The sequence below is a fragment of the Fringilla coelebs genome, assembly GCF_963513975.1.
Source record: "Fringilla coelebs genome assembly, chromosome: 2".
NCBI classification, from domain to species: domain Eukaryota; kingdom Metazoa; phylum Chordata; class Aves; order Passeriformes; family Fringillidae; genus Fringilla; species Fringilla coelebs.
The window spans coordinates 15,866,356-15,892,360 of record NC_140029.1 but is presented as its reverse complement, the minus strand read 5'-3'; the positions used below and the strand labels follow the sequence as shown (position 1 = coordinate 15,892,360).

At 40.3% G+C, this 26,005-nt stretch overlaps 2 protein-coding genes across 5 annotated transcripts in view; both read right to left on the bottom strand.

The window, feature by feature from the left end:
- Positions 1-10,023, bottom strand: part of SH3KBP1 (SH3 domain containing kinase binding protein 1) — a 212,250-nt gene extending 202,227 nt beyond the window's left edge. For all 3 annotated transcript variants that reach the window (XM_084227169.1, XM_084227170.1, XM_084227171.1), the window contains exon 1: positions 9,473-10,023. In XM_084227169.1, the coding sequence (XP_084083295.1) occupies positions 9,473-9,476 (4 nt within the window). In that variant the 5' untranslated portion in view covers positions 9,477-10,023. The remainder of the gene's footprint in view (positions 1-9,472) is intronic.
- Positions 10,024-10,980: 957 nt separating this feature from the next.
- Positions 10,981-26,005, bottom strand: part of BCLAF3 (BCLAF1 and THRAP3 family member 3) — a 33,858-nt gene continuing 18,833 nt past the window's right edge. Inside the window, exons 10-12 of one of the 2 annotated variants that reach the window (XM_084201156.1) lie at positions 22,112-22,207; positions 17,647-17,802; positions 10,981-15,947 (exon numbers count right to left, since the gene is read on the bottom strand). In XM_084201156.1, the coding sequence (XP_084057282.1) occupies positions 15,918-15,947; positions 17,647-17,802; positions 22,112-22,207 (282 nt within the window). In that variant the 3' untranslated portion in view covers positions 10,981-15,917. The remainder of the gene's footprint in view (positions 15,948-17,646; positions 17,803-22,111; positions 22,208-26,005) is intronic. The other variant, XM_084201157.1, reaches the window with a different exon arrangement.

Genomic DNA, 26,005 nt, shown 5'->3' with positions numbered 1-26,005 from the left:
ATGAGAAGAGGTGCAACTGCTCTCTGACAGAATGAGGTGAAGGAATGAGAAACACACAGGAACAAACAAGAATGTTTTCTCTACAGCTGTGAGCAAACTATCAAATACACTGCAGAGGAATACATATTAATAGATGTCTCATGACTCCAGAACCAGTGCAGACATTTTTGAATTGTCAAAAGATAGCTCATCATGAACTAGAAGGTATCTTATCTTAATCTTCCACAAACCACAGTCGGATAATTGAGATGTCAGTTAATCAAAAGCACTATTTATAGGTGCTTCATACACAGAAATGGTGGCCTTTAAAATAAGTAGCATGGTTAATGCAAATCAAAGTGAGCAATTCTGAAGGGTGGTATGAGCTGACAGAACAAAGACTATTCAAACTGACCTCAGTGGTCAAAGGAAAACTGACAAGTGTATTTCTACTATTTTCAAATGAAGCTGAATAAAGGTATTTGATGAATGAAACGAGCAGCAGATACAAGGGGCTTTTGTATTAAGTTTCAAAGAAAATAAAGATCTTTCCCATTTTAAAAGAGATTACTGGATGGAGGAGGAAATAGCAGCTGTTCAGGAAGATGAACATTAAAAACAATCATAACCAAAGATAACAGCAACAGCAGCAGGAAGATTTCTCTCCCAGTTGAAAGGTTGTTTCTTGCAACAGAAAAGCTGATCTTACTTGTACAAATTAGCTGGCCATTCAAGGATAAATCTCTTTTCATCACACATTTAGTCAAGCAAGGAAGAAGTCAGAAAGGATTTTGCTTATTAAGCAAACCTCCCATCAATAGAATAGTGGTTAACTAGCCTGGATTAACTATACACACAAATCCCTTAATTAACCACATGTTACCTCTATGATGTTGGAGCAGTTCTATACAGAAAGATAAACTTGAACACTGTGATCTACCAGACTTACAGAGAAAGAAGCAACAAAGAAAGAAGCAACTGAGGAGCTGGTCAAATCTATAAGCTAACTACTTAAAAGCCAACAAAATCCACAAAATACTCAGGTTTTTGTCCTCTGGAAAATTAACTTTGTTGTTCAAGTCACCAACAAAAATAGCTACAAAGAACACATTTCCAACATTAAGGATACAGCAATTAACAATGAATCAAGATTAAAAGCAGACTGAGATTAACAATTAAACTAGTTACATGATCAGCTCAGCTCAGCAAATGGCTAAGAACCTTAAAATGAGATGAAACTTAAATGTTACCATTTTCATTAAACAAATGCAACAAAAGCACAGAAGTGTATCAAACTTCAAATCCACTAGTTGCAGAGCTTTAACTGTTTGACTTCAATATTAACATTTAAGTCTGAACAAAATCTAGATTTCAAGATTGCATAGTGATTAACCTTTTCTTTCTCACATGCAATCTAAAAAAACAGATATAAAAAAATAAAAGCTTGTAAGCTTTCAAACTGGTGTTCTCCACAACTGTTGGGACACTGATGTTTCTCTGAACAAAAATTAAAATCAAATAATAAGGTGTAGCACATGCCATCAAAAAAATCTTTAATATAATAAGGATTTATAAATTTGTAGACACTTTTTTTACTCTCCTGGAACTAATTTAATTTTTCATTTTATTAGTGAGTGAAGTTACAAGCATTTCTTACTACCAGGCCTGCAATTTCTTACTACCATGGCGCAATTTTGTCTTCCCTGCTAGCAGGACCTGCCTGGAAGCACTGTTGCTCACTCTCAGGTGTTCAGGAATTCCCACTGTCACAAACTGCTGGATGGTGCATTCAAGGCAAGGCTCTCAAGCTCAGCCTTTACTGGAAGGCTTTCACTCTCTGCACTCATTTCTCCATCCCTTCCTTTCACCCAGCCATTTAAAGTCTGATGGAAACAAGGTCAGGTTCCTCTAGGGTTAGAATTTTTTTTGTAGGTTTAGGTTTTTTCGTAGGTTGAGTTGTTTGAGGTATTTTGGCTGCTGTGTGTAAGCTTTTGAGCGTTTCTTTAATGTGATCATTTAAGCAGAAGAGTTGGATAGTTGTATTCAATGAAAATGGCAGTTCTGCAATTTCATGAACTGTAATACTGGGCTATTTCATGGGAGATTAAGGTGGTCCTGTCTAGAGTGAGATGTTTTAATAGGATATTTTTCCATAAAGCTATTGATGACAATAAGTAAATGTTAAATGTTCATAAGAAATTAATAACAAAAAAGAAAAGTACTGCAGTAGTCAAACTTCATCAACATTCAAATACTGTTTATAAATAAGCATCACCACTCTTCCAAAGCAAGCTACAAATCCCTGCATTTGGAAACACAAGGCCAAAGCTAAAACACTTTTTTATAAGTGGTCCAAATTTAACAGCAAAGAAGTTTTTGAAACCTTGACATAAAAAACCTCTAAATAAAGGCATCTTTTTCTGGGCACAGTTTGGAAACTGCTGTGCCCTTTGACAGTTGGAAATAGAGGAGCACTAATAGCTCAATAAGAGCTCAGTGAGACCTCACCAAAAGAACAGCAGGAATTAGAAAAACTCTGGAAAATTAAGCTGAGGTCTTGCTGCTTGCCAGTTTTATATCTGTCACAAGGACAGAAAATTTTCAATGCTGCACAAGCTTATCAGGGAAAAAAAATCAACTCTGCCAAGTTACCAGAGTATGAAAAATGGTTTTTTGCCAGTGGTGAGGATGAATCAGCAACCACAGATAGAGAACATACTTAACTTAAACCTGACATGAAATTTCTCAAAGAATGGCTTTACAATTGGCTCAAAAATGAAAAGTTCTTTATGTGTACACTTATATTCTGATGCTGCTGCTACCTTTAATTAAAACCTTTATAAATCCAGCTCATGGGGAAAGACAGGGCTACACACAAAGAGATCCAGGCTGACACAAATAGTCCATATGGCACCAGCAGTTGCTCTGACCTCCAAGAAATTTTTCCCACAAAACCAACCTAGAACAAGCAAGAAAACACCCTGAAGTGACTTTTGTGTGTGTTTGCTTTTAGATCTCATTATCAATAAAAAGTGCCAATAAGTTGTTTTTTAAGGTAACAAGCAAGTTCCTGGAAATTACAAGCAGAGAACACAACATGTTATGAGTATTCCTATTTTGCAGGGGTGATTATTTTGTTTGCTTGTTTTAGGTGAGCTGGGTTTTTTTTAAATGTAACTCACAAATTCATTAATACAAATTACCTGTGGGACATAAACCACTTAATTTTAAAATACAATCAGTGTGACCACTGATAGCTAATTAAATATTGATAGATCATTTTGAATGCTTTGGGTTGGGAGGGACCTTTAAAGATCTAGACCTAGTCTAATTGGGCCTTGACTTGCAACACATGCAATGAATCTGTATTGACAGCTCCAAAAAAGCATTAGTTCCCCAGGGAGCTGTGCACCAATGCTGACTTTGATCTTCGAATAAATGAATAAACTGACACTGGTTTTGGTGTGAGCAGGTTTCAATTGTCAGAAGTGATTTAGCTGCACAGTCTGAAAGACAGAGAATGAGGTAAAGAGGAACTTTTTCCTTCTGTACAATACTTCTAATGAAATTCAAAGGCAGAGTTCAAAAGACACCTCTTTATACTGACACTACTGATTAATCAGAAGTTAGGGATATTTCTCTTGTATAAATGCTCAGCTTTCTCTAATACATTATCTTTGTTGCTAAAGAGAATTTTTTTCAGCACAGACATAATTTCTGATCCACAACTCTACACAATTCTTCATAATAAACCAGAAGCACAAATTCTCAGCAACACTCCCACTGTAATACAAACTACTGTGAGACTGGGAACAAAGACATCCTTTCCCCTTTCACTGCTTCTCCTCCAGGATGCTCCATTCTCTAAGGCAAAGTTATGTCAGGAACAAAGCACAGCCAAGACCTTGCAACAGTCATCTCACCACACAGCTTTATGTGGATTTACCACTGCATTCTCAAGAGTTGCTTTCTATTGATGCTTCTCAGTTATCAATAATAAAAAGGAGGGGAAAAACAACTTCATTTGATAATACAATCCATGACTACTGAACTGCAGTATTTGCATATTCTCCCACACATAGGGACTTTAAGCTTTTATTGTGTTTCCTCTCAGTGTGAAGCAGACTGTCTGCAATTACTTTTACATTAGCTGAATTACTGAATCTTGATACTCACCTCCTCTATCATTCCCCTCCCCCTAATATATTCTTTCATCATTCCTCAGTGTACAGAATGTAGATATGGCCTGCAGCTACTTCCTGCTTTTGCATCAAGGGAAAACATCCGCTCCCTGGTCCAGGATTTTTAAAACCACACAGATAGGAACCATACAAAATCCATCATCTTTTTTTATAAGCTTGCTCTGTGCCAGCAGGATCAGAGCAAAACAACAGATACCATCTCTGCAGCTGTTTTCACTCCTTTGATCTCATCAGGGCTAACCTGCTTTCAGCACTTCAGTCAGTGACCTCTAACACATCAGACCTGAAATTTCAGCTGCTCATTTCACATTTCCAAGCTCTCCTTTTTCTCCTCCTAACACATGCAACCCTTCCCCTATAAGCAGGGAAGGAGCCAAGGCATTATCTACAAGGCCAACGCTGATCTCCTACACAAATCCTGATATACCACCACTGTTCTTAAAACACCCTCTAACATCCAGTGGATAACAATTACAAAACAAGGAATCTTAAAAACATCAGAGATAAATTCCATGTATTGCATATAATTGTATATTGTATTGATAAATTGTATATATTGCATTAGTAACAGTTTAAACAAAAATATGTATGCACTCAGCATTCATACCAAAACAAAACTGCTTCTCAATAAAGTGTTTCATTATATTTCATTATTATTATTGCATGCTATTACATTGCTTACTTAAACCCAGGCAGACAAAAAAAAACCCCTTTTCTAGCAGCTCTATTGTAATTTTCTACATATGAGGCTTTGATTAGCACAAAAACAAGCAAGAATTCTGCTCTTTTAAGAAACCATCTATTTTAGGTATTATATTCTTTATCACACTTCCTGAGCTAAAAGCAACAGTTAATTTAAAAAACCAACTCTGATGGAGAGTCTGGGAAGGAAGAGCTACTACAAAGGAGCAAGCAGAAGAGATGCCATAATCATAAATTATTTTCATTATCTTTTACATATACATGCATATTTACATATTTTATATTTATTGATTTCCAACCCCTATCTTGATCCATATAGAAGGCAACTCTGATAACCTTTAATGACAAGAGTGTCATTATATCTTGATTTCTAGGAAAAGAAAACTTCACACCTGCTATTTTTAAATGAAACTTTATACAGATTACTGAAAGTATTTTATTACATTTTATGAAAACTCCACTGGAACCCAGATCATAAGCCCTTCACAGGCTGTATAATGCCACCAAACCCCTGGACATCTGATCCTGAACAGCTCCAATGTAGCTGCCTTCTTGTGAGAAACAAACCTACCAACGACCACTAAAGAATTAAAATCAGTAACACCCCCTATGAGGAGGAAAAGACTTTTTACGAGTTGGGAAGGATTTTTACACAATCTTTTTCCTATAAAACCACTTTACAGTTGCTTAAAACCTTATTTTAAAAAAGAAATCCAAGTGAAAAAAGTCATGCTAATCATCTTTCTTATTACTTTTCCTTATTCAGCTGAAACTGTTCAACTGCCTTCAAGAATGACTAGAATGGCAAATACTATTTCTATTTTTAAAATCTTACAGCTATTTTACTGAAAGGCTCCAATATCTCCACCATTTTGGAAAGGCAACCACAAGCACACCTACCACCTTCTGTGTACAACTTCTGCTAAGCTCAGGCCTCAAAAATTCATCATTTTAGATGGGAGAGTAGGGTTGCTGGAGTTCACCAGCTGCACTCCCCAGGGCTCCTGCTGCAGTGAGCACTCTCCAGGTGTCACCACGGGGCCAAGCAGAAGCTTGGATGGGGCACAGCCCTGGTGCTGGAGGTCAGCCTGGCCCCACAAGCAGGAAATGTGCTCAGAGCACTCCCTCTGTTGATGCTGTGATAAGAGAGAGGAAGGCAGAGGAAGCAGCAAGTCTGAAATGTGTAAAGAGTAACAGAGGAGGGGGAAAGTGAAGGGCAGGGGATAGAGAAGAATTTAGAAAATGAAAAAAAAGATTAAGAAAGGTAAAAACAGAAAAAGGGATTGCAACTAGTACAGAATAATCACACTCTCACACAGACTGAATTGTTTTGATTGCATTACCTCTTGGTGTAATATTGCTTTGGTGGGTACAAATCAGCTGCAGTACTCCACAGCAAGCACCTTTCTCAACCAATTATGTAAAACCACGCAGACAACAGCTGTCTGCCAGGGGAAGTCATCTAACTGGTTCAAAGGGCACAAGACTCTGGATCCAAACTCCCAGCTGTGGTGGCAGCAGAGGTGATCAATGTGATTTCACTAAACAAAAGCAGCGCTTCCTCTCTTCCCCCTTCCAAACAGCAGAGCTTTAACAATATGTTGAAAAACATTTAGATGGAAAAATATTGATGAAGAAAGTGTTTAAGCATAGTGATGAAGGTTTCAGCTTCATTGCAATGTTATTGTACAGGACCCACACCTCATTTAACCCACTAAACTGGCTGTGCTTTGAACATGAGCAAGGACTGCACAGCAGAAGAAAGGATTTTCCTTCAGTTACTGCAGAAGTTGGGAGGTGTGTCTCGACTGACAGAAGGAGCTGCACATCTGCTTCATTATGATGGCAGTTGCTCTCTAGGATCACACTTCTAATCTTGCATTTTCTAAATTTGATAAGCAGTACGTTTCAAACCGGGTTTCCCCGTATCTACTTTGTTTTCTGCACCTTGAGACTGAGTTCCCTGAATATACTCAAGTCTAAGTAGTTTCACACCAAACCAAACCCAAAAGCAACAACAAACAAACAACCCTCTCCCACACACAAGTCCCCACAAAACACCACAGCGTCATTTCTCAAACATTTAAGGAGAGGGACCAAGCTTGTTTCTCTGCAATCATGATTACTTTCAAGATCTTTGCCTTATCCCCCCCCCCTTTTTATGTTGTACCATTATTTCACTCAACTCTCCTGAGAATTCCATTCCAAGTGTAAATTAATTAATTTTAATGTACTCTGCCTATAATGTCATAGAAGAGCTCGTAAACACCAATTACATGAGGTGTTTCTTGTAAGGTTTGGGGTGTGTGCTGTAAAGAAGCACTGAATTTCAGCATACAGGTTATGTATAACAATATATACACATGCACAGGGTTGGGCTTAAAACACCCTGCAGTGCCACTGAGAAAATATAAATGGTTAATATAAGAAGGCTTACAAGTAATCTAAAAAAAAAATCAGGAATCCTGAGTAGGATTAGTACACAAATTCCTAGTAGGAATAGTACACAAAGAATTCACCTATTCTCTTCTGCATCTGAGATACCTTACAAAAATGTGAACTATGTTAAAAATGTGTTTAATAAAACTGCTTTCATTTGATAGTTCCTATAAAGATTTTACTCTCATACTATGCATATCTTCACCTCCTTGCACAATTTTTCTATTTGTTTGCAAACTATGAGAATCACTTACCATTTAAAGATACAAACAACAATTAAATCATATCTACCTTCTCTCCACTCCCATCTTGCAAAGCAAAGTATGACTGAATCATGATGATTTGGGACAGTCATCATCCAAATGAGCTTTAAAGAAGCCAGATGTGTAGGATCACTGCCCAGGAGAGGGATGGGTGGGTAAAAAGAAAAAAGATGGCCTTTACTACCAAGTTACTGTATTAAAAACCTTCCTGGAGCTCTATCAATGCAAATCACTTTGTTGGTTCTTTATTGCTATACTTAATCTTTTGAACCATGAAGGCTAATATTTGGACTATGAAACAAATTGAAATCAGAAAAGCCTTATCATATCACAACACAAAGTTAGTAAGAAATAAATGCATTGGAAGAGGATAAGAAACCAAAAATAATTTTAAAAAGAAAATTTCCTATGACGTGCCCTACTGAGTACAGATTCTGCTCCATTCAGCAGTTACAAACCCTACCTGTCAATACAACACTATGTTTAAAATCCTATCTGTTGTGACAGAAGACAGAAGTTGAGAGCTGTGTCAGTGAGCCGGCAAACCCCCCAGTTAACCGCGGCAGCCAGGGATGCCGGCCTACCGTCGGCAGCGGCCGAGCTCAGGCGGATCAATAGGGCCGAGCGAGCTGCGTAGGGATGAGCCCATCTCAGCCCGAACGGGAGAGCTAACTGAAAGTCGATAGCAAAAAGCTTGTGCTTAATCTGGTAACACACAGGTAGAGCAGCTGTGCATCGCTCCCATAGCACCCCGCAAACTAATCTCTCAAAGAACAAAGGGGCGATTTATTTCCTACTATATTCCCAACGTCACTGTATTACAACAGGTGAAATTGTGTAAAATGTCCTCCCACATCACGCATTATATTCAGTCGTTTCGGTGATGCTACTCCTAGGTTTCCCCACAGTCCGACCGCATTTCCGCCGCCGTGAGCGAAGCGGGCAGCGGGGGGCCCGGGGACATCCAAAAGCCGCTGTTTCGGAGCACCGTTCGCTGCTGTCTCCAGACGCCGGCCGGTGCGTGCACCAAGGCTGCCCACCGACAGCTGCCGCTTCTTTTGTTCGCGCCCATCCGTCATTTTCCGCCGGGCACCGCGCTGGGCAGAGCGAGCCGCGGGCAGCCGCACTCCAGCGACGCCCCGGGCGCATCGCTCAGCCCGCGCCTGGCCCCGCCGCTGCCGCCGCCTCGCCCGCGGGAGGGGACAATTCATCCCCATCCTCCTCCCTGCCCCTGCACAGGTAACGGGCGCTGCCCAGCCCGGGCCGGGCATCCAGGCGCAGTCTCTTCCCGAAGTCCGCGGGTGACACCTCACGGGCAGCGGCAGCCGAAGCGCGACGGCCCCCCGCGCCGCGGCTCCAAAGACTCGGGCAGCGGCCCCGGCGGCCGCCCCCGCCCGGCGGGGCAGCGACGGGCGGTGCGGGGCAGCGACGGGCGGTGCATCCCTCCCCGCCGCAGCCCTCGGAGCGCAAGCTGCGCGCCCCGCACGAAGGTGTCTCTTCTCTCCGCCCGGCCCTGCCCGGTGCCACCACACCCCAGAGTGCCCGGGAAGGGCCGTGCCTGGCGGGAAGGCGGCGAGGCCGGGCAGCAGATGCTGGGGAGGGTTCGTAATCGTGTCAGCCCCGCTCGGGAGCACCCACAGCGGCAGCCCCGAGTGGCACCCGGCCGTCGCTCCGCCGCCGCCAACACCGACCTCTCCGCTTGTCACATGAAAACAATTATTGCCTCGGCCGGGGGAGGGGAGGAGAAGTTAAAAGCCGTGAGGCGGAGAAGCGGAGGCCGGTGGCGGCCACCTCCCTCCCGCTGCCCCCAGCGGCACATGCACCCCACCGGCTAGCCGGGAGCCCCAGCTGGCCCCCGGCACCGCCACCTCGGCGGCCTGAACTCACCCATTTATGTCGAGCTGGGCTTCGCCTGGCAGCGACAACAGGCTGAAAGTTTGGGGCGGGTGGCCACGACGAGGAAGGGGGCGAGGGACCGCCCGAGCCGCCGCCGCGCGGAGCGGAGGCGCTGACAGAGCCGCTCCCTCCTCCGGCGGCCACCGCGCTCAGCACCCGCCGCAGCCGGGCTGCATCCTGCGTCCTGCGCCGCGGCTCCCTCGGCGTGTGCGAGAAAAAGGAAATATACAGAAATCAGGCTAGAGAAGCGGCTCAGCCTTCAGCTCCTGCAGCCACCTGGGTCCCCGCTGCCGCCGGGAAAAGCAGCCCAGGGCTGCCGCGCCCGGAGGAGCCTGTGTCGCCGAGCCGCGGCAGGGCCGGGCGGTGAGCGCGGCGGGGCGCGGGGCGGGAGAGCTCGGGCTCCCAAGCGCGGGCAGCGACCGCCGCGGCTGCCGCTGCTGCTGCCGGGGCGAGCGGCGGCTCCGGCTCCGCGCTGCGGGAAGTGTCGCGAGACTGCGCCAGAGCCGCTGCGCCGCCTCGGGCCGGCGGGAGAGAAGGGCGGGGAGGGCGGCAGGAAGCGGAGCCGCGCCGCGGTCCCGGCGGGGGCAGGGTCGGCGGAGAGCGGAGCCTCGGCGGGGAGCGGGGTGGCTCCCTCCCTCTCGGGGCAGGACTCCTCGGGCACAGGGAGGGGACGGGGCGCGTCCTCGCTGGGCGCTGGGGGAGGATGCAGAGCGCTCCCGGGCGGCGGGACAGGCTCCTAACCGCGCATTCCGGCCCCGCACCTGCCCCGTCCGCGCACGGCCCCAGGCAGCCGTGCCCGGCTCTGCCCTGCTCCCGGGGCGCTGCTTTCTGAGCGACTGGGAAAGGCACCGGCAGCGCCCCTCGTATCTGCCCGGCCCACCTTCCCCGCACACACCGCTAACAGGTTTGGGTTTAGGAACAGGGAAAGAAGAAAGGAAGACAAAAAGGGAAGATGAAGAGTGCCTTTGGGGTGGTGTTAATGCTTCGCTAAAAAAGAGCAGCGTCGCACAGGAGCACGGATTGTTCGTACTGCAGGAAGATGCGAAACCCCTGCTACAGTAACAGTGTGCACAGATCAGCAACATGTTTGGACAGAAAGGCATGGAAGGAGGGTGGGGAGGCTGCTGCACAGGCACGTCTTACCACAGGTAAAGACCCCTGGGAAAAACCTGTAAGAGTAGCAGAGGAGAAGCGCAGACTAAAAAAAAAAAAAAAAAAGGCAAAAAAAGAAGAGAAAGCTAGTATTAAAGTATAGGTAACATTTTACAGCACAAGCACCTTGACTATTAATGAAACAGTAGTAAAACCAGCCTGTTCTTACCTCAGGTAGTTATTTTGTGCATGAAAACAGAAAACTGCCACTTTCCACTCCCTTCACAAGAGATTTTGAAAAAAGCCTTTTTTTTTTCCCTGAAAATTACACCAAACATTAATAACTGAATCAAATAACTGAATTATTTATAAGTAAAAATTTCATGAAAACATTTATTGTCTGTAGAAACAAAATTTACATTTATTTTATATAAACTATGTTAAACATACATATAAACATACCTACATCTTACTATATATCCTTATGAACGAGGCTTTTAGATATGGAGTAACATTGTCAAAAGCACCGTCGTGGACTCAAAGACTACAGACTTAAAATGCATTTGCATTTAACTCCAGCTTCAGTAGTTTAAAAATGTCATTTCTTATCCACACTTACAAATAATTAAAGGCTTCTCTAACAGTGTGTTTCCATGTGCACATACATGTACACATACACACATTAGACAGTCCTTGAGAAACTACAGTATAAATAACATCAACAATCTATTCTTTAGAATTGGACATTAGTTCCCCTTATTCAACTGGGAGTAAAAAAGTCCTGCTATTCTTATAACATAACAATGAGGCTTTTTTTATTCCTTGAAGAACATACTCGAACAACTCTTTCCACTGCCTCCTCCCCTCAATACTAAAGACGTGAGAAGCCAGTCACAAAATGAAAGCCATCTACTACATTATTTACAGAAAATGAAATATTAAAAAGACAACATGAGATTCAGACTACTTAGACAAAATTCAGAGCAATGAACAGTGAACAGAAGAAAACTGCATTAAAAGTGGCAGGTTATTAAACCATGTGTCTAAATACCTACTCAAAATCCCTCCAACAAAAACCACCAGGCATGGAAGGAAGGGGCAGGTGTTATGACAAGAGATTTCTCTGATCTTGACACTAAAAAATAATATTCACAAAGCTCAAAACAGAACACACTTAAATGTTCATGGCTATCCTTAAGGTCTGTTAGGGAATCAAGTGTCACAAGGAGGCTTTCAACGATCTTGAAATGGCTTTTTTTCTTTCTTTCCTTTGTAAGGAGGCTGAAGAACTTCTTATCTTCAAATTCTGCAGCAATGGAATGAAGTCTGTCAAGGGTCAGAGCTATGTGCAGAAACATCTTTTTTTTTTTTCAGATTCATTAGAATGCAAGTCTGAAGTCTGTCTTTGAGACGACTCTCCCATAAAGAACCTTGCTCTTAGATTGCTGTTCAGATGCTTAAAGAAAGGCAAGAGGTGGATTTCAACACAGTATGGGAAAAGCCTTCCTTTAGGAAAGCAAGGAAATTTAAAAAATCCCTCTATTTATAGCCTTCTAAGGTGAATACTGAGAAATCAGTCTTTCTTTGTTGTGATCTTTTATCACGTTCTTGAAGCCACTCTCATTATCCATTTCACAGACGGCAGAAAATGACTTTCTGATGCATAACAAGCAAGTTTTGAGAACTCTGCCTTTCATGCCACAGAAGTGTAATCCTGGGGTTTGGTACTGTTTTTAAAGCAACAAAGTTCATTTAAATAAAAGTCAGCATTTCAGCCTGGGGTCCTAGGGAAGATGGGAGCAGGAAAACATTACACAGCAGGCGATGGATCAGCTGGACTTACTCCTATCCTCTGCTATTAGTTACCTGAGTTGAGACAGCTATGTTCAGGTCTCAAGACCATCTATATTCATCAGGTAAAATGATTTCAAACATGCAATTATTAGTTAAGGCAGGCTTATAGAAACCTTGCAAATATGTTGCTTCTTATTGGCCCAGAATTTTGTGAACCTTGTGAACTCAATAATTACAAATTTATAATAAGTATTGTTATCAATTTATGCAAAAATTAAACGGACCAGCAATACAAATGCTAACATCATAGCAACTTAGTACTTCAGACACTTAAAAGGAAGACTCTAGTCATATTAAACCCATTACATTTTGGATAGCAATTAAAAATAAAATTTCACATGTGAACAACTGAAAATGATAGCATTTAACAGCCATTTCAAGCTTAACAAAACAAAGGCAATTCACATTTGTATTTTCAAAGTATAAAACAGAAAGCTAGAAAGCTCTTAAGACAATCACATTTTTAACTTGCCCTTCCAATGCAAACAGTGACAGACTTTACTAATGAGAGTCACTGTTTTCCTACAGAGGCTTACACACCTATTTAAAGTAAACAGTTGTTTTAACAAGAACTCTTATCAGTCCATGCTCCCACTAGAAAGATTGCAACGAACTTAAGTCTTTGTACATGTGTGTTCTACAATGCAGTTGCAATATTGAAAGGCACCAGGTTATTCAAGTAAATTGACCTTTCTTCTACTTAACCCTTTTCCTTGTGCCTTCACAACCCAAAGAGTAACTTCAATACATTGCCCTCAATCAAACACTGTATTCCAGTACAACAGAATTTTCTGTGCTAAAACAATAAAACTGAATTGGGTATGAGTATATACACACAAATGTCTGTAATTCACAAAGATATATCTACATAGCAATGTCTCACATCATACCATAGAGTAGATGCTTCTAGCACCTAAACCATGAATTTTTATAAAATTCATTATTTCTGTGTGCATTTTTTTAGAATGTAAGAGGTTTTATCATGACAGAATCCAAAATTATTTAAGTAAAATTATCAGTAAAAATGTGATTTGAGCAAATGGGATCATAGAAAAGATAAACCAACCGAAACAGTAACTACATTTCATATGACATTCATCTTAGGACCATGGCTTGGCGGGACGTGGGGGGGAATCAAAGTCAGCAAACAAGTCAAAAAACCCACAAACCTCTTTGCAATATGTTGCTCCCAGTTGCAGAAATAAACACAAAGCTAAACTGTAAAGTACAAAACAAATTAGAGATATCTAATCATGCATAGATAAAATAAAGCACAAAATCAGGAGTCAGTCACATGTTGAAACCTGGTTAAAGCAGCATTAACTGACTGAAGTCTGACTACTCCAGCATTACTTCCAAACAGTGTTAGCAAAACTACCATGTCAGAAGTTTCTTCATGTATCCACTTTTTCCATTTACTCAACAAAGAGTTCTCTTCCAGAATTTAATAAGAACACTGCAGGAAGCTTACAGACACAGTAGTATTCTGTTGAATGAGACAACACAGCCTCAGTAGTTTGTCCTGTATCATAAATGGTTTCATTTCTCACATCTTTTACAGTGCACACTCAGAGCGGCATGAAGGACTTCTTGGCTTCAGGGTAAACCTGCCCCTCTCGGCATGGCATGTGCTGCACTCCCCTGCCAGCAGCCTGATCAGAACTGCAGCTACTCCACATTTGCTTTGGGTTGACTCATTTAACCTGTTGTTTCAGTTCCTTATTTTTATCTCCCGGTGAATGTACACAGGATGACTCTGCCAGATTAATCACTGACAGCATTAAGTAAAAAACCACTTTCTTATCTGCAGAAGGTTGTCTGCCTCTATTTGTCCAGGGAGTTCCTTTCCTTCCAATTCCCATTTTGTCTATGCATGTTAAAGTTACTGAAAAAATTAGTTAAATTATTAATGATTGTTATTTAAACTGACAACTTGTGTTTTAGAAACAAACCATCTGTTATCATTGAATGACCATGACATCAATGAATCTTGCACTCTTCCTGCCTTATTCCCTATGAACACTAAGCAGAACACCCATGAAACTGAAGAGCTCAAGTCACAGTAATTTTAGCCATTCTGAACCATAATTACATTTTCAAACAGTCTCTCTATTGAAGGCATTGTGGAAAAAACATTACAAAAAAGCATGCAGAAATCACATCTTGGCTTTCCACCCAAAAAACCAAATTTCCTTTTCCGTGAACATACCTCTAACCCAGAATTGGAATTCTGGTCTACCAGCCACAACAGAGACTAGCCTGCATTCTAGATTGAAATACATCTGCCTGCATGTATTGAGGATATTGTGAATTAACTTTTTTCTTGAAAAAGAACATCTCTTAAGACTACGTGCTATGCATCTTTAATTTACTGTCAACAAGAAGTTTGAACAAATCTGCAATACATACACACAACCCTACCACAGGTAATGAATTAAGGCAAGGGCTATAAACAGGAAATAAACACAATACTGTTTATAGCTGCTTATGAAACAGGTCTGGCTATTTGAGTTTTGCACACAGCCTAACAATACTGCAGTATGGTAAACTTCAGAGAGTCGTTCAGAACAAAATCACCAGTTGTCTGCGTTTAAAGCAGTTTAAATTATGAACAATTTCTTTGTTAGAAGACACGCTTTGAAAAACTGACATTTTTTTGTTTTAATACTTCAGGCCCCAATTTCAGAATTCACAAAATCATCAAATCATTTATGATGAAAAAGATTAGAGAACATGTGGCTTGGTAAAGAATCTCATACACCAAAATATAATGAGACAGAATAATTTTGAATACAGACCAACTAATCTTCTAACAAACCCAAGCATGCTTTCAATGCAGTTATAAGCTACTGCTACAGTACTTTATATAACTGCCTGTTACCATTACTTTTAATCGAATTCTGAAAGTTGTCCCAACATTTTAACAATTTACAAATGTATATACACATCAGAAATCCAAGTGTATTATTAATCCAAAGTAATACAAAATACTGTTTTATGGAAATGACTGAACAGAGGTGTAAAATCTATTGCACAACCTAAAAGGTCATTAATTGGAAAATCCTGAGCTAATGTGCTATTACCAAACAATTCAGGCACTTTTTTTTTTTCTTTTTTATTATTACATTAGCAATAAACTTTCAACATAGAAACCTCTAGGTATAACAACTCAAGTTCCATCTGTAACATCATGCTTAGAGAAAAAGTATTCAATAAATAAGACTCCCTTCAATGACTTCCTTACTTGAGACTGGTATGCACACAGAACTAAAGGTACATAATGTGATGTTTCAATTGAATACTGTATTTTAAAAGCAATTATTAAAACTGTAAAAAAGTTCTGCAGCATTCAAAATAAAGTTATTTTTAATCAAGAAAGTTACAGCGTTAGTTCCTTTATCCTTTTTTAAGTCTTGAGAAAGTTGTCAAAAACTGAACAGATGCTCCCTTTGCTGTGTTATCTGTTTCAACTTCAGGATCTCAGCTCAGTTCAGGTTTCTGTTGCAATATTTAGATTTCCCTACATAGAGGAAAAAAAAGAAAATCATTACTGTCAGTTGTAATAGCAGAAAAACCCTCCCAACCTTCCTAAGTGCTGTATGTAAAATGCAAGGTTCTTTCAATTATGGACTCAAACAGCACAACTATGAAGAATGTACCTTAAAAGATACATATGCATCATTATTACAAATGAAATAAACTGAAATAAAGATGTTCAGACCTGTTTAACAGATCTTAACAAGTTTTATAATTATAATAGGCAAAATGCTACAATTTCAGGAACAGCTTTGGTTTTTAGGAATTAGCCAACCAGCAAACAGTATGCTCTTAAGAAAATGGTCATTGTACTTATTCTTCAGGAGTTATTTTACTTTAACTCAGATACACTCAAATTCATCAGGTATAAAAAATCCCATACAATTCAGAAGTCACTGATGAATCTCTGATTCAGCATCTAGCAGCCAGCATGTTTTAAGTATGCTTTATAAGTTCCAGACAAGACTCTTAACAGACAGTTATAGAACAACACTGGAAATTACTGGAAATAGCTCACAACAACAAAATTGTTACACTGCTATACCCATTTTACAAGGTCATAATTGGGGGGGATATCTTTCTCCTTCTATTTTCCACTAATTTCAATTCAATTTAGCCTTCAAAGATAATACTTCTCGGAGCCCATGCAAATATATTTGCCCAGATACTTCAGTAACAAGTGATCTCTTTACCTTGTTTCCAGTGCTTGGTTTTCTTTCTGATGGTTGGTTGTTTTTGTTTGTTTTGGTTTGTTTTTTATAAGTGCTTCCTTAAGGGGTTTTGGGGGCTTTTTCTTCTGCCCACTGGGCGGTAAACTTGAGGAATTTTGCAAACAGCCATAAGAACTTGTGCTTAAGGTGCTTCTGTGCTCCAACAGCCAAAGTCTAATCCAGCTACAAATGCTTATTATTCAAGTGTGTTTACTTGTAGCTGGATGGACACAGAGTTACAAAACAAAGTCTCACACAGAGCACAGAACTGCAAAGGGCTGTGTAGGTCATATAATCCAATTCCCTGATGTCACAAGTAACTTCATACTACTTTGATCAATTCCAGTAAAGGATTTAGTATGTTTTAACTACTGATCCTCACAAAAGCTGCAACATTTTATATGGCTCAAAAGTTCTTCTGCAGTTCAAGATTATTGTTGGCCCATAGAGTATGCAAATCAAAGTTTAAGCATATCAAACCATTTTATACAAGACATTATATTGTGCAGGAAGTTTTATTCAGAGCAGCACCCCAGAGACTACCTTAAAGAACATAATTACGGTAACATATAAAAAGGAGAAGCACACAGATGTATTAAAAAATTATTAATATCCTTCTCTTAGATCAACCAGGACAGAATATTTTGTTCCACAAAGGCATAATTTCTGGTCCTGTCAGTAGGAAGAGAGATCAGCTGAGCTTGAGGAAAAAATACTGAAACAGAAGCAACCACAGAATCTCAGAGGGCACCTCTGATTTGCAATTACACAAAGCAAGTTTCAGCAAGTTTCCATAGAATAAACAGGGAGGAAACAAGAGTGCACAGTCAAGTTTGCCAGTGAAGTACAAAGAGCCAATATCCTGGAAAATCCCATCCAAGTCATTCCATGGAGATTTAAAAATCAAAATGGATCTTATGAATATGCATATTTTACAAATGACTTAGTGAAAAATAAATTAATCCAACTTACCTTTTCTTTCCTTAAAAATCCATCTCTGAATTTATTAGTGGCAAATCCCCTTACACCAACAGAACGTAACCGCTGGTACTTAGCCTGAATATATAAACCCTTCTGCACTAAGCCTGATTTATAATGGGATTGCAAACGGCCATCTGCAAAGTTGCTCTGTAAGGATGGGGGAAAGGAAGAAAAAAGTATGCAAAATGAGGGCACCAAAACTCAAAAGTTCATATTTACAGCTATACACATGTAAAACCTCCAGTACTCAATGACAGAATCATGCATTTGCAAGTGCACACCTTCTTCCTTTACATCCATGTATTATTTCATAGACCACAAAGAACTGGTGTACTGCACTTGCTGTTTAAAACATCTGAAATTATCTTCCTGGTAGAAAAAACATAAACGCATTGTACAACATTTTAACATTTTTTCAACTGTTAACGAGGCACATGCCATCAACACAAAACTTTCAGACAACATCTCACTGCCACTACCAAATTCAATGATGCCACGCCTGCAGCAGGCACACGTTGAGTCTAAAGTGTCACACTAACACAAGTCAGTACATATGTTTTTCCTAGAGCTTTAATGTCTGACAGTCTGAACACACAGGCATTTTCTATGCCTTTGATACCTCCACACTGGAAAAACTGCAAACTAACCTAGTGTGGGACTAGGAGCAGAGGCCACAGAGGTATCAGAAGACTTAAAGGTGAAAGGCATTATAAAAACCCAGAAAGGATATAGCAAGATCAACACTGATCACAGCAGCTAAAGTCTGAAAAAAAATTTCATTCCTAGGCCCTCAGATCTCCAAAAAAATAGGCAGTAAATATCTTTAGAGCAATAAAAACCTTATTTGTCATAACTTTCCATAGTTTTCCAACACTGCCGTTTTAAGTTTTCCAACAGCCACTCCAAATTTAAACAATGGGTTTTCATCTAAAACCAGAGAAAACCTTCAGGCCATATAAAGTCTTCTTAACTTTTATAAACACCTTTGAAGGGCAGGAGAAAACAAAATATATCACAGAAACAGCCCTTCTTGAGCATGACAAAATTCCTTTGGTGAAATGTCTCATTTTGACAGAGTAAGGATCACTTCAAGAAAAATCACATGCTCTGGGGTTGCAATAACTTTAGTACCACTTTTTCCACTGTGTTTTCCACTGTGTGGCTGGTGAACAATAAAGAAAGAACTGCACAGAACAGAGGTTTCTTTATGCAAATGCAGAGGTTCTGTTATTTCACAAATCATTTCATCACCTACTTTGCAGGAGACAAGTGAAAATCTGGCCCCATCATTCCCCCGAGGTTACTCTGATGGAGGACACTTACAAGAGCCCATTCAATGCCAATCACTTTCCTGGAGAGTACCAGAGTGCAGGCACAAAGAACTTCCTTGCACTAGGTTGTATTACACAGGGATGTGCCTATCACAGAGAAAACTGAAAGGCACTTGTAATGCTGGATTAATGCCCTGAACACAGCACTAGAAGGTCCCATTTCCCCACTCCTTCCCTTGACTTCAGTGACTAGAAAGGAGGAAATTGCCACTGCAATTGTACAACAATAAACAAAGGACTAGAACAAGCAAGGGACGGGAAAAGGGTGCAAGGTATTGAAAATTGCCTTATAAACAGCTTAGACATTTCAGCTCAAAAATTTACATGTTCTGTAAGTGGGAAGGAAAGAACACAGCAGTAATATTAACGTAGAGCAGCATGAGTTATAGACAAAGCTAACAGATTACATATACATTTGGCATACAGGCACCTCAGTCACGCACAGCTTATAGCAAAACAAGATAATCCGAAGTATGTGGAAAACAACATTAACTTTTGGTCTAGAAATAAGAAGAGAGTCTGTTAAAGTGACAATCCAGGTTTACATTAGGACTGTTATATAAATAATGCTAATGACAATCCCTAAGAGCCTGAAGCTTTAAAATAAGTGTATATGAGCAAATATATATGGCTGCACTGTGTGGCAAGGATGGAGTTAATTTTCTTCACAGCAGCATGCATGGTGCTGAGTTTTGGATTTGTGACTAAAACTGCACTGGTAACTCACCAGTGCTTTGGTTATTGCCCAGCAGTACCTGCACAGTAGCAACATTTTCTCATCTTTCTTTAGTCTGCTGCTCAGCAAGGACATCAGGGTGAGCAAGAAGCAGGGAGGAGACACAGCCAGGACAGGTGGCCCAAGCTGAGCACAGGGATGTTATACACCATATCATCTCCTATGCAACAGAAACTGAGAGAAGGGGGTTTTGGAGGAAGTAGCCATTGCTTGGGGACCAGCTGGGCATCAGTCACCTTGTGACAGATGGTGAGTGACAGCCTTTGCATCACTTTTTTTTTCATTACTTAAAACTGTCTTCATCTCAACTCATGAGTTCTCTCACTTTTGCTCTCCATATTTTCCATCCCATCCTGCTGGGAGAGGAAGGGAGCTGAGGGGACGGTGGCAGCAGCTGTGTGGTGCTATGCTGCTGGCAGGGGTGAACTCACCACAGCCAATAATATGCTGAACTTTTTAAAGCAGTGAATGCAGTTTAGTTTTAAGGATCACTTTGCACTTACTTGCTTAAAGGCTGAATTAGTGATTCACAATAAAGGGTCATTAGAAAAAAGATCTTTTAAATTTTGTAAGACTTCTCCAGATCCTTTATAAAGTATTTTAGAACAGCAGGTTTTTCTTTTCCCAAAAACATAGTGAAGACCATATGTTTTTTTAAATACTCTGAGTAGTCATCACTTTTTGCTTATTAAATTTAAATGCCCCTATTTTATATATCTAGAAAATATTGTGTGGGGCTTGAATTTTTTGGGAGATGGGGAGAGTGGAAGGCAGAGAATGGAATTCTATATGGGTTTTTTGGTGAGTTTTTTGTTTCTCTGTATGTTGCTGTTTTTTTAAATAATTAGCCAAGAAAGTCCAAAGTGTAGAAGATAGTCACGTCACCTCTATTTCATCAACAGCACAGCAAGAAAACTCCGTTGTGCAAAAGGAATTTAAAGTTAAAAATTTAAAGAAATTAAGTCAAATCAAGACCACTGTTTCCAAGGCAATGTTAAAAGTGCTATACACATAAGCAAACTGCAATACAAATGCATATGCCATTTTCCCTATAAATATTAAAGCATCATGGGACAGATCACTGGATACTGCAATATTCATACATATGTGAGGTGATAACTTAAATGGACACTTTCCTGCTTGTACAATCAGCAGAGCTGCAGAATGATGTAAATGAAAGGAGCATCAATCACCAACACTGCCTCAGGGACCCAGCAGCCAGCGCTAGATTCCTCCATCACCTGGAGGCTGACAATACAGTGGGGATACAGAATAACAGGCTACCATCTTCTCAGGTGTTGAAATAGTTGTATCAGGCTTTGAACATTCTGAACTTAGAAAAATACTTTCTCCAGCAGAATCAAGACAACAGTTTTTGTTGGTGTTAGCTCAGCTATCTGACTAAGTTTGGCTGGCAAAGCACACCTAAATTGGAGAAAGTCTTTTTATCCAACAGCTCTTATGTTTGGGGTGGGGTGGGAAGAAGGGGGGAAAAAAACCCACAACCCACATCTATATTTCCCCACTTTTCAAAGTTTCATCCAAAAATGACAGCTAATTGGCCGTTAAAATTCTACTTCACTATCTACAAAACAGAAAATCTATTCTGTGTATTACTTTACTCTTAAGAATGCATGTTAAAAATATAGGGGCAATTTCAAGGTAGAAAATTAGTACAAAGTTGTTTTAGATTTGACTTTTCTCACTTCAACAACTCTTACTGGGCCCACACACAGCATGCCACTGTCAGCAGAAAAGGAAATGGTTTGTTTTTCTGCTGAACCCAGGATACATTTTACAATTAAAAGGCATTACTTGGCCACTGCTCTACCTGAGAAAGAAGCACAGTTGCCCATCCCTTTACCCTCTGGAGGGCCCAAGAATAAAACCTCACTTCTTTCAATTTTTTTTAATGCATAGCTAGCAGTATGCAGGGTATTCACATGACATTATTTCCCCAGAAATCCCTACATGAACGGGTTAATGAAATAACAGTAATACAGTTTTGAAAGTAACACAATTCATGTATTCCAGTCTTTGGAAAAAGCTCAGGCTTCTGTCACATGAAGGAAAAAAGCTCAGCAGTGTGGGTTTTGGATAGGTGAGTTTTCTAGTCATTGTGCAATTCCTGCATTTCTTATTCCTGACTCTGCATTAACCTATTTATTTCAACTGCCTGCATACAACACCGGACAATCCTGCTCAATCCACTGCCAGCCCTCTCACCTACTAATAGCTAAGCCTCCCATTATTCCAACATAAACAATTAGGCTTTGATGGTACTATTTTTCATAGCACTTAATACCTTCAAAAGTGTCTCCTGTTACGAAACTCAAGAGGTTCAACCACCATTTTATATAACAAACATCTTATAAAAGCTGATCTGTACCTTAAAGTGCCTTCTGATGGGTCCTGCATTTTCAAGGTGTCCTCTAATACGTCTGTGAGGGTAAGCGTCACTTGATTTTGAAGCATAGTAAGAATTCTAGTAGGAAAACAGTTATAGCTTCATGTTATTAAATTATTCAAGAAAAAATATAAATTGTTCAGGTTATACTAACAAATACTGCAACACCTTCAGTCTTGCACTGTTTGACACAATGACACTCTTTGAAGGAACAGGAGTAACTGAAGCTTTGGACCTGCAGTCCAGGCTGGCTGAAGGGACAGCAGAGCCCACAGAAGCTAAAGATGATACAGACCATCCTCCTGGAATGCCTCCCTCTTGGAGAGATCTAAGCAGCTGACAACACAATTAAGGTTCTCCATCCCTCCCTCCCAGAACAGATGCCTCAACTTGCATGTATCAAGTACAGCAGAGAGGCTGATACAGCAGTCAGGGCTTGTGTCAGGACAAGGGTGACAGGATTGGCTCTCTGGAGCACCTGGATAGCACATGGCCATCACTCCTTAGTGTGTACCACAGACACACCTCCACAGCAAACAAACAATGTGTAGCACATTGAGGTCCTTAGAAAATTCTTTTAACTCTTTATTTCAAGGGAGCATTTTAGAATTGCTTGCCTGCCACACAAGCACAATTTCAAAAGCAAGTTACAAAGACAATTAGTATTGAAATTGTTGTGTCAACACACTGAACAGCTGTAATCAAACAGCTGTGGTTGCCTAAAACAGAGCACTCCCTCAGCCACTGACCTACCTGCACATTTTGGCTCTCTTCCAACTTTCCCTAAGACAGCTACTTCTAGAGGATGTCATTCTCATCATCATTGCATATGATCACCAATATTTACAGAAGCATTGGCATATACTTGCATATATTGAAGTCCTCTATGCAGACAGAACAAACATGTTAATGAACTCTAAGCAATTAAATAAATTTGTTTGTTTATGGTCCATTTGTGAATAATCACAGAGGCATTCCAACGCTGCTGAACTCTCTTTTAATAAAGGAAATTTCATCAGCTTGAAATACATTTTAAAAAGAACCTAAGAAAATAACTCCCCTGAAATATTTCTTAAATACTAATCTTTAGTAATAAATGCAAATGCATGCTTTGCTGTTCCCAGAATTTCTGTCCTCAAACAACTACCAAACCTTTCTGGTAAAACTGCTAATAATGGTGGGGGGAGAGAGGGGTGTATAAATATAATGAAATTATGTTAGAATCCAAGATAACTTTTAACTAGGATCTAAGTTAGCTTTCTTTATTCTTTTTCAGACTATGTTATTGCCTACAAGTCAACTATTTAGCTTCTTAAAATGCATTGACAAGAAAGGATTCAGAGAACAAAAATAGAGGAAGATTTTATGAAGTGAGATCAAAATGGCTTTTGCAAGAAAAAGACAGGAACTTTACAGTTCCCTTCTTATTCTAAGAAAATAAAGACACTCCACAGAATCAAATTAACTTTCTACATACAACACAATTAAATCAGGAAGCTCCTAGCTGAAGTACACTCTTCCTTTAAGCTGGGAATCCAGCAAGATGAAAAAAAAAATATGAAAATTTCCTATTATAGTTCAAAAGAAACCTCTAGGAATTAAAATAAAGCTTGCCTTAATTAACTCTAGATACAGCCCTCCCCATCCCCACCTTAAGACTAAAGTACATTCACAGAAATATTAACATTAGAACTACTTGATGCAAAGGTATAGCAAACCACTTTTTAGGAAGTTCTTAAACCAGAGGCTTAAAAAAAAAAAAAAAAAAAAGGAGGAGGGGGAATACACATGTATACTTGATCTGATTTTCTACTTCACTCTTCAGCCAGCCTCCTTTTGTCAGTAGGTACAAGGTTAAATGGACAAATCTTACAATCAAGCTTAGATACACAATTATAGCTTTCAGGCCCAAGTTCTTTTCAAGTTTAAGTTCAACCCCCTATTACTGAATATTAACATCACAAATATTATATTTTGATTACTTAACTAAAGTTTTTGATTTTTCTACTTATCTGCTGTAGGGGGACACAGTATGGGTAAATGAAGGTGGTATAGAAGGTAATCTTATCCCCCAATGAGTTGCAGCTGGACCAATTACTAAAGATTAGAAGCAGGCATGATCTTAACAGGCCACACCTGTAGCCCATAAGAACAAGTGGTATAAAAGAGTGGATTGGTGGGACCTGGAGTAAGAGGAGTCAGATGATGCTGCAAGGATCAGGGACAGTCAGTGCACAGAGGAGCTGCGTTGCCAGAAACTTTGAGGAGGTATGATGCTCTGGTGATACGAGATCCTTGCACTATAATGGCGTTAGAACTCCTGCTGTCTAAGGTGACAGTCTGCAAACCAGCTTCTGCAAGGCTGAGCGTAAAGAGCCATTCTGTCTTTAGGATGTCTTGCTTTTTTAATACCTAAGCTTTCACACAATACTCCTTACTGCAATGTAGGACTTCCTAAAAGTTGCATGTCTGCAATTCACTATTAAATATGAAAATGCAATCTTCCTGAATCTTCACCACATTTAGAAATCACTCAAGTGTCTTTTTCAAACCAACCTCCTTTTTATTTGCAATTACAGTATTACTGTGGTGGGTTGACCTTGTCTGGATACCAGGTAGCCACCAAGCAGCCCTACCATTCCCCTCCTCAGCAGGGCTGGGGGGGAGAAAATAAAATTTTAAAAACCACACGGGTCAAGAAAAAGGCAGTTTAATAAAGCAAAATCAAAGACTGCACATAGAAGCAAAGGAAAATGTAAGATTTCTTCTCTACTTCCCACCAGCAGGCAATGTGCAGCCACTTTGCAGGAAGCTGGGTTTCAGTGCACAGAGATTGCTACAGAAGACAAATATCACAATAACCAATTACCTCCCACACTCCCCTTCCTTTCCCTGGAAGGAAATTCTTTTTTTTATTTCATTTTTATTATTTCCTTCCTCTTGACTGAGCAGAAGAGGTCATATGGTTGGTTTGGGTCAGCTCTCCAGGCAATGTCCCCCCCAAGCTCTTGCCCAGGCCCAGCCTACTGGGTGGGGGGGTGGAAAGTGAGAGAGGCCCCTCTGCCACTGTGGAGCCCTGCCCAGCAGCAGCCCCAGCACTGCTGTACTACCAGCACCTTTCTGCACCAGTGCAAGGCACAGCACTGTGAGAGCTGCCATGGGACAATGAACTCCAGACCCAGTGCAGTTACTTACTGAGCCATTGGCACTTGCTTTGGGAGACTTGAATCTCGGTCCTGAATAAATAATGGTTTTTACCATTAAAAACTTTTGTTCCTCTACACTGAAGGAGGCACTTTTGTATCTGCAAACAGCTACATTTGAGTTGCCTACATGAAAGCTACTTTTGATGGACCTCAGAACTAAGTTTCATGGGCTCCTGGAACCCTTTCCATAGGGTATTAGTTACAGTGTATAAAGAATGACAACCTATGTTAGTCTCCTCCTTATTTTGCAGCTATCAGGAAAAAAAAAAAGGTGCTTTAGAATTATACTGCACACATTAAAAAAGCTTTTCTAGTCTCACCAGTTCCCAAGTTAAACAAGCACAAACACCTGGAATTGATTACAATTCTTTAGAAGGAACTTTCCACTGGAGACAAATTTATTTCTACTGGACCTAATATTATTGTCTTGCCCATTTCAGTATCAAAGTACACTGCAGAAAGATAGCCTAAAGAATTATTGTCCAAAACTAGGTTTCATAAATGCAATACTCAAGAGATGTGATATTCCATTGTTTAACATTTCATCCCCAGGAACATTTTTCAGATAATGCTTGTTATTTCTGTGATTTGCTCCTCATTTTTATTTAAATAAGTGCTTTTCAGAACTTTTATCATAATGAAGAAAAAAGAAACACTGTTTCAGTAACAA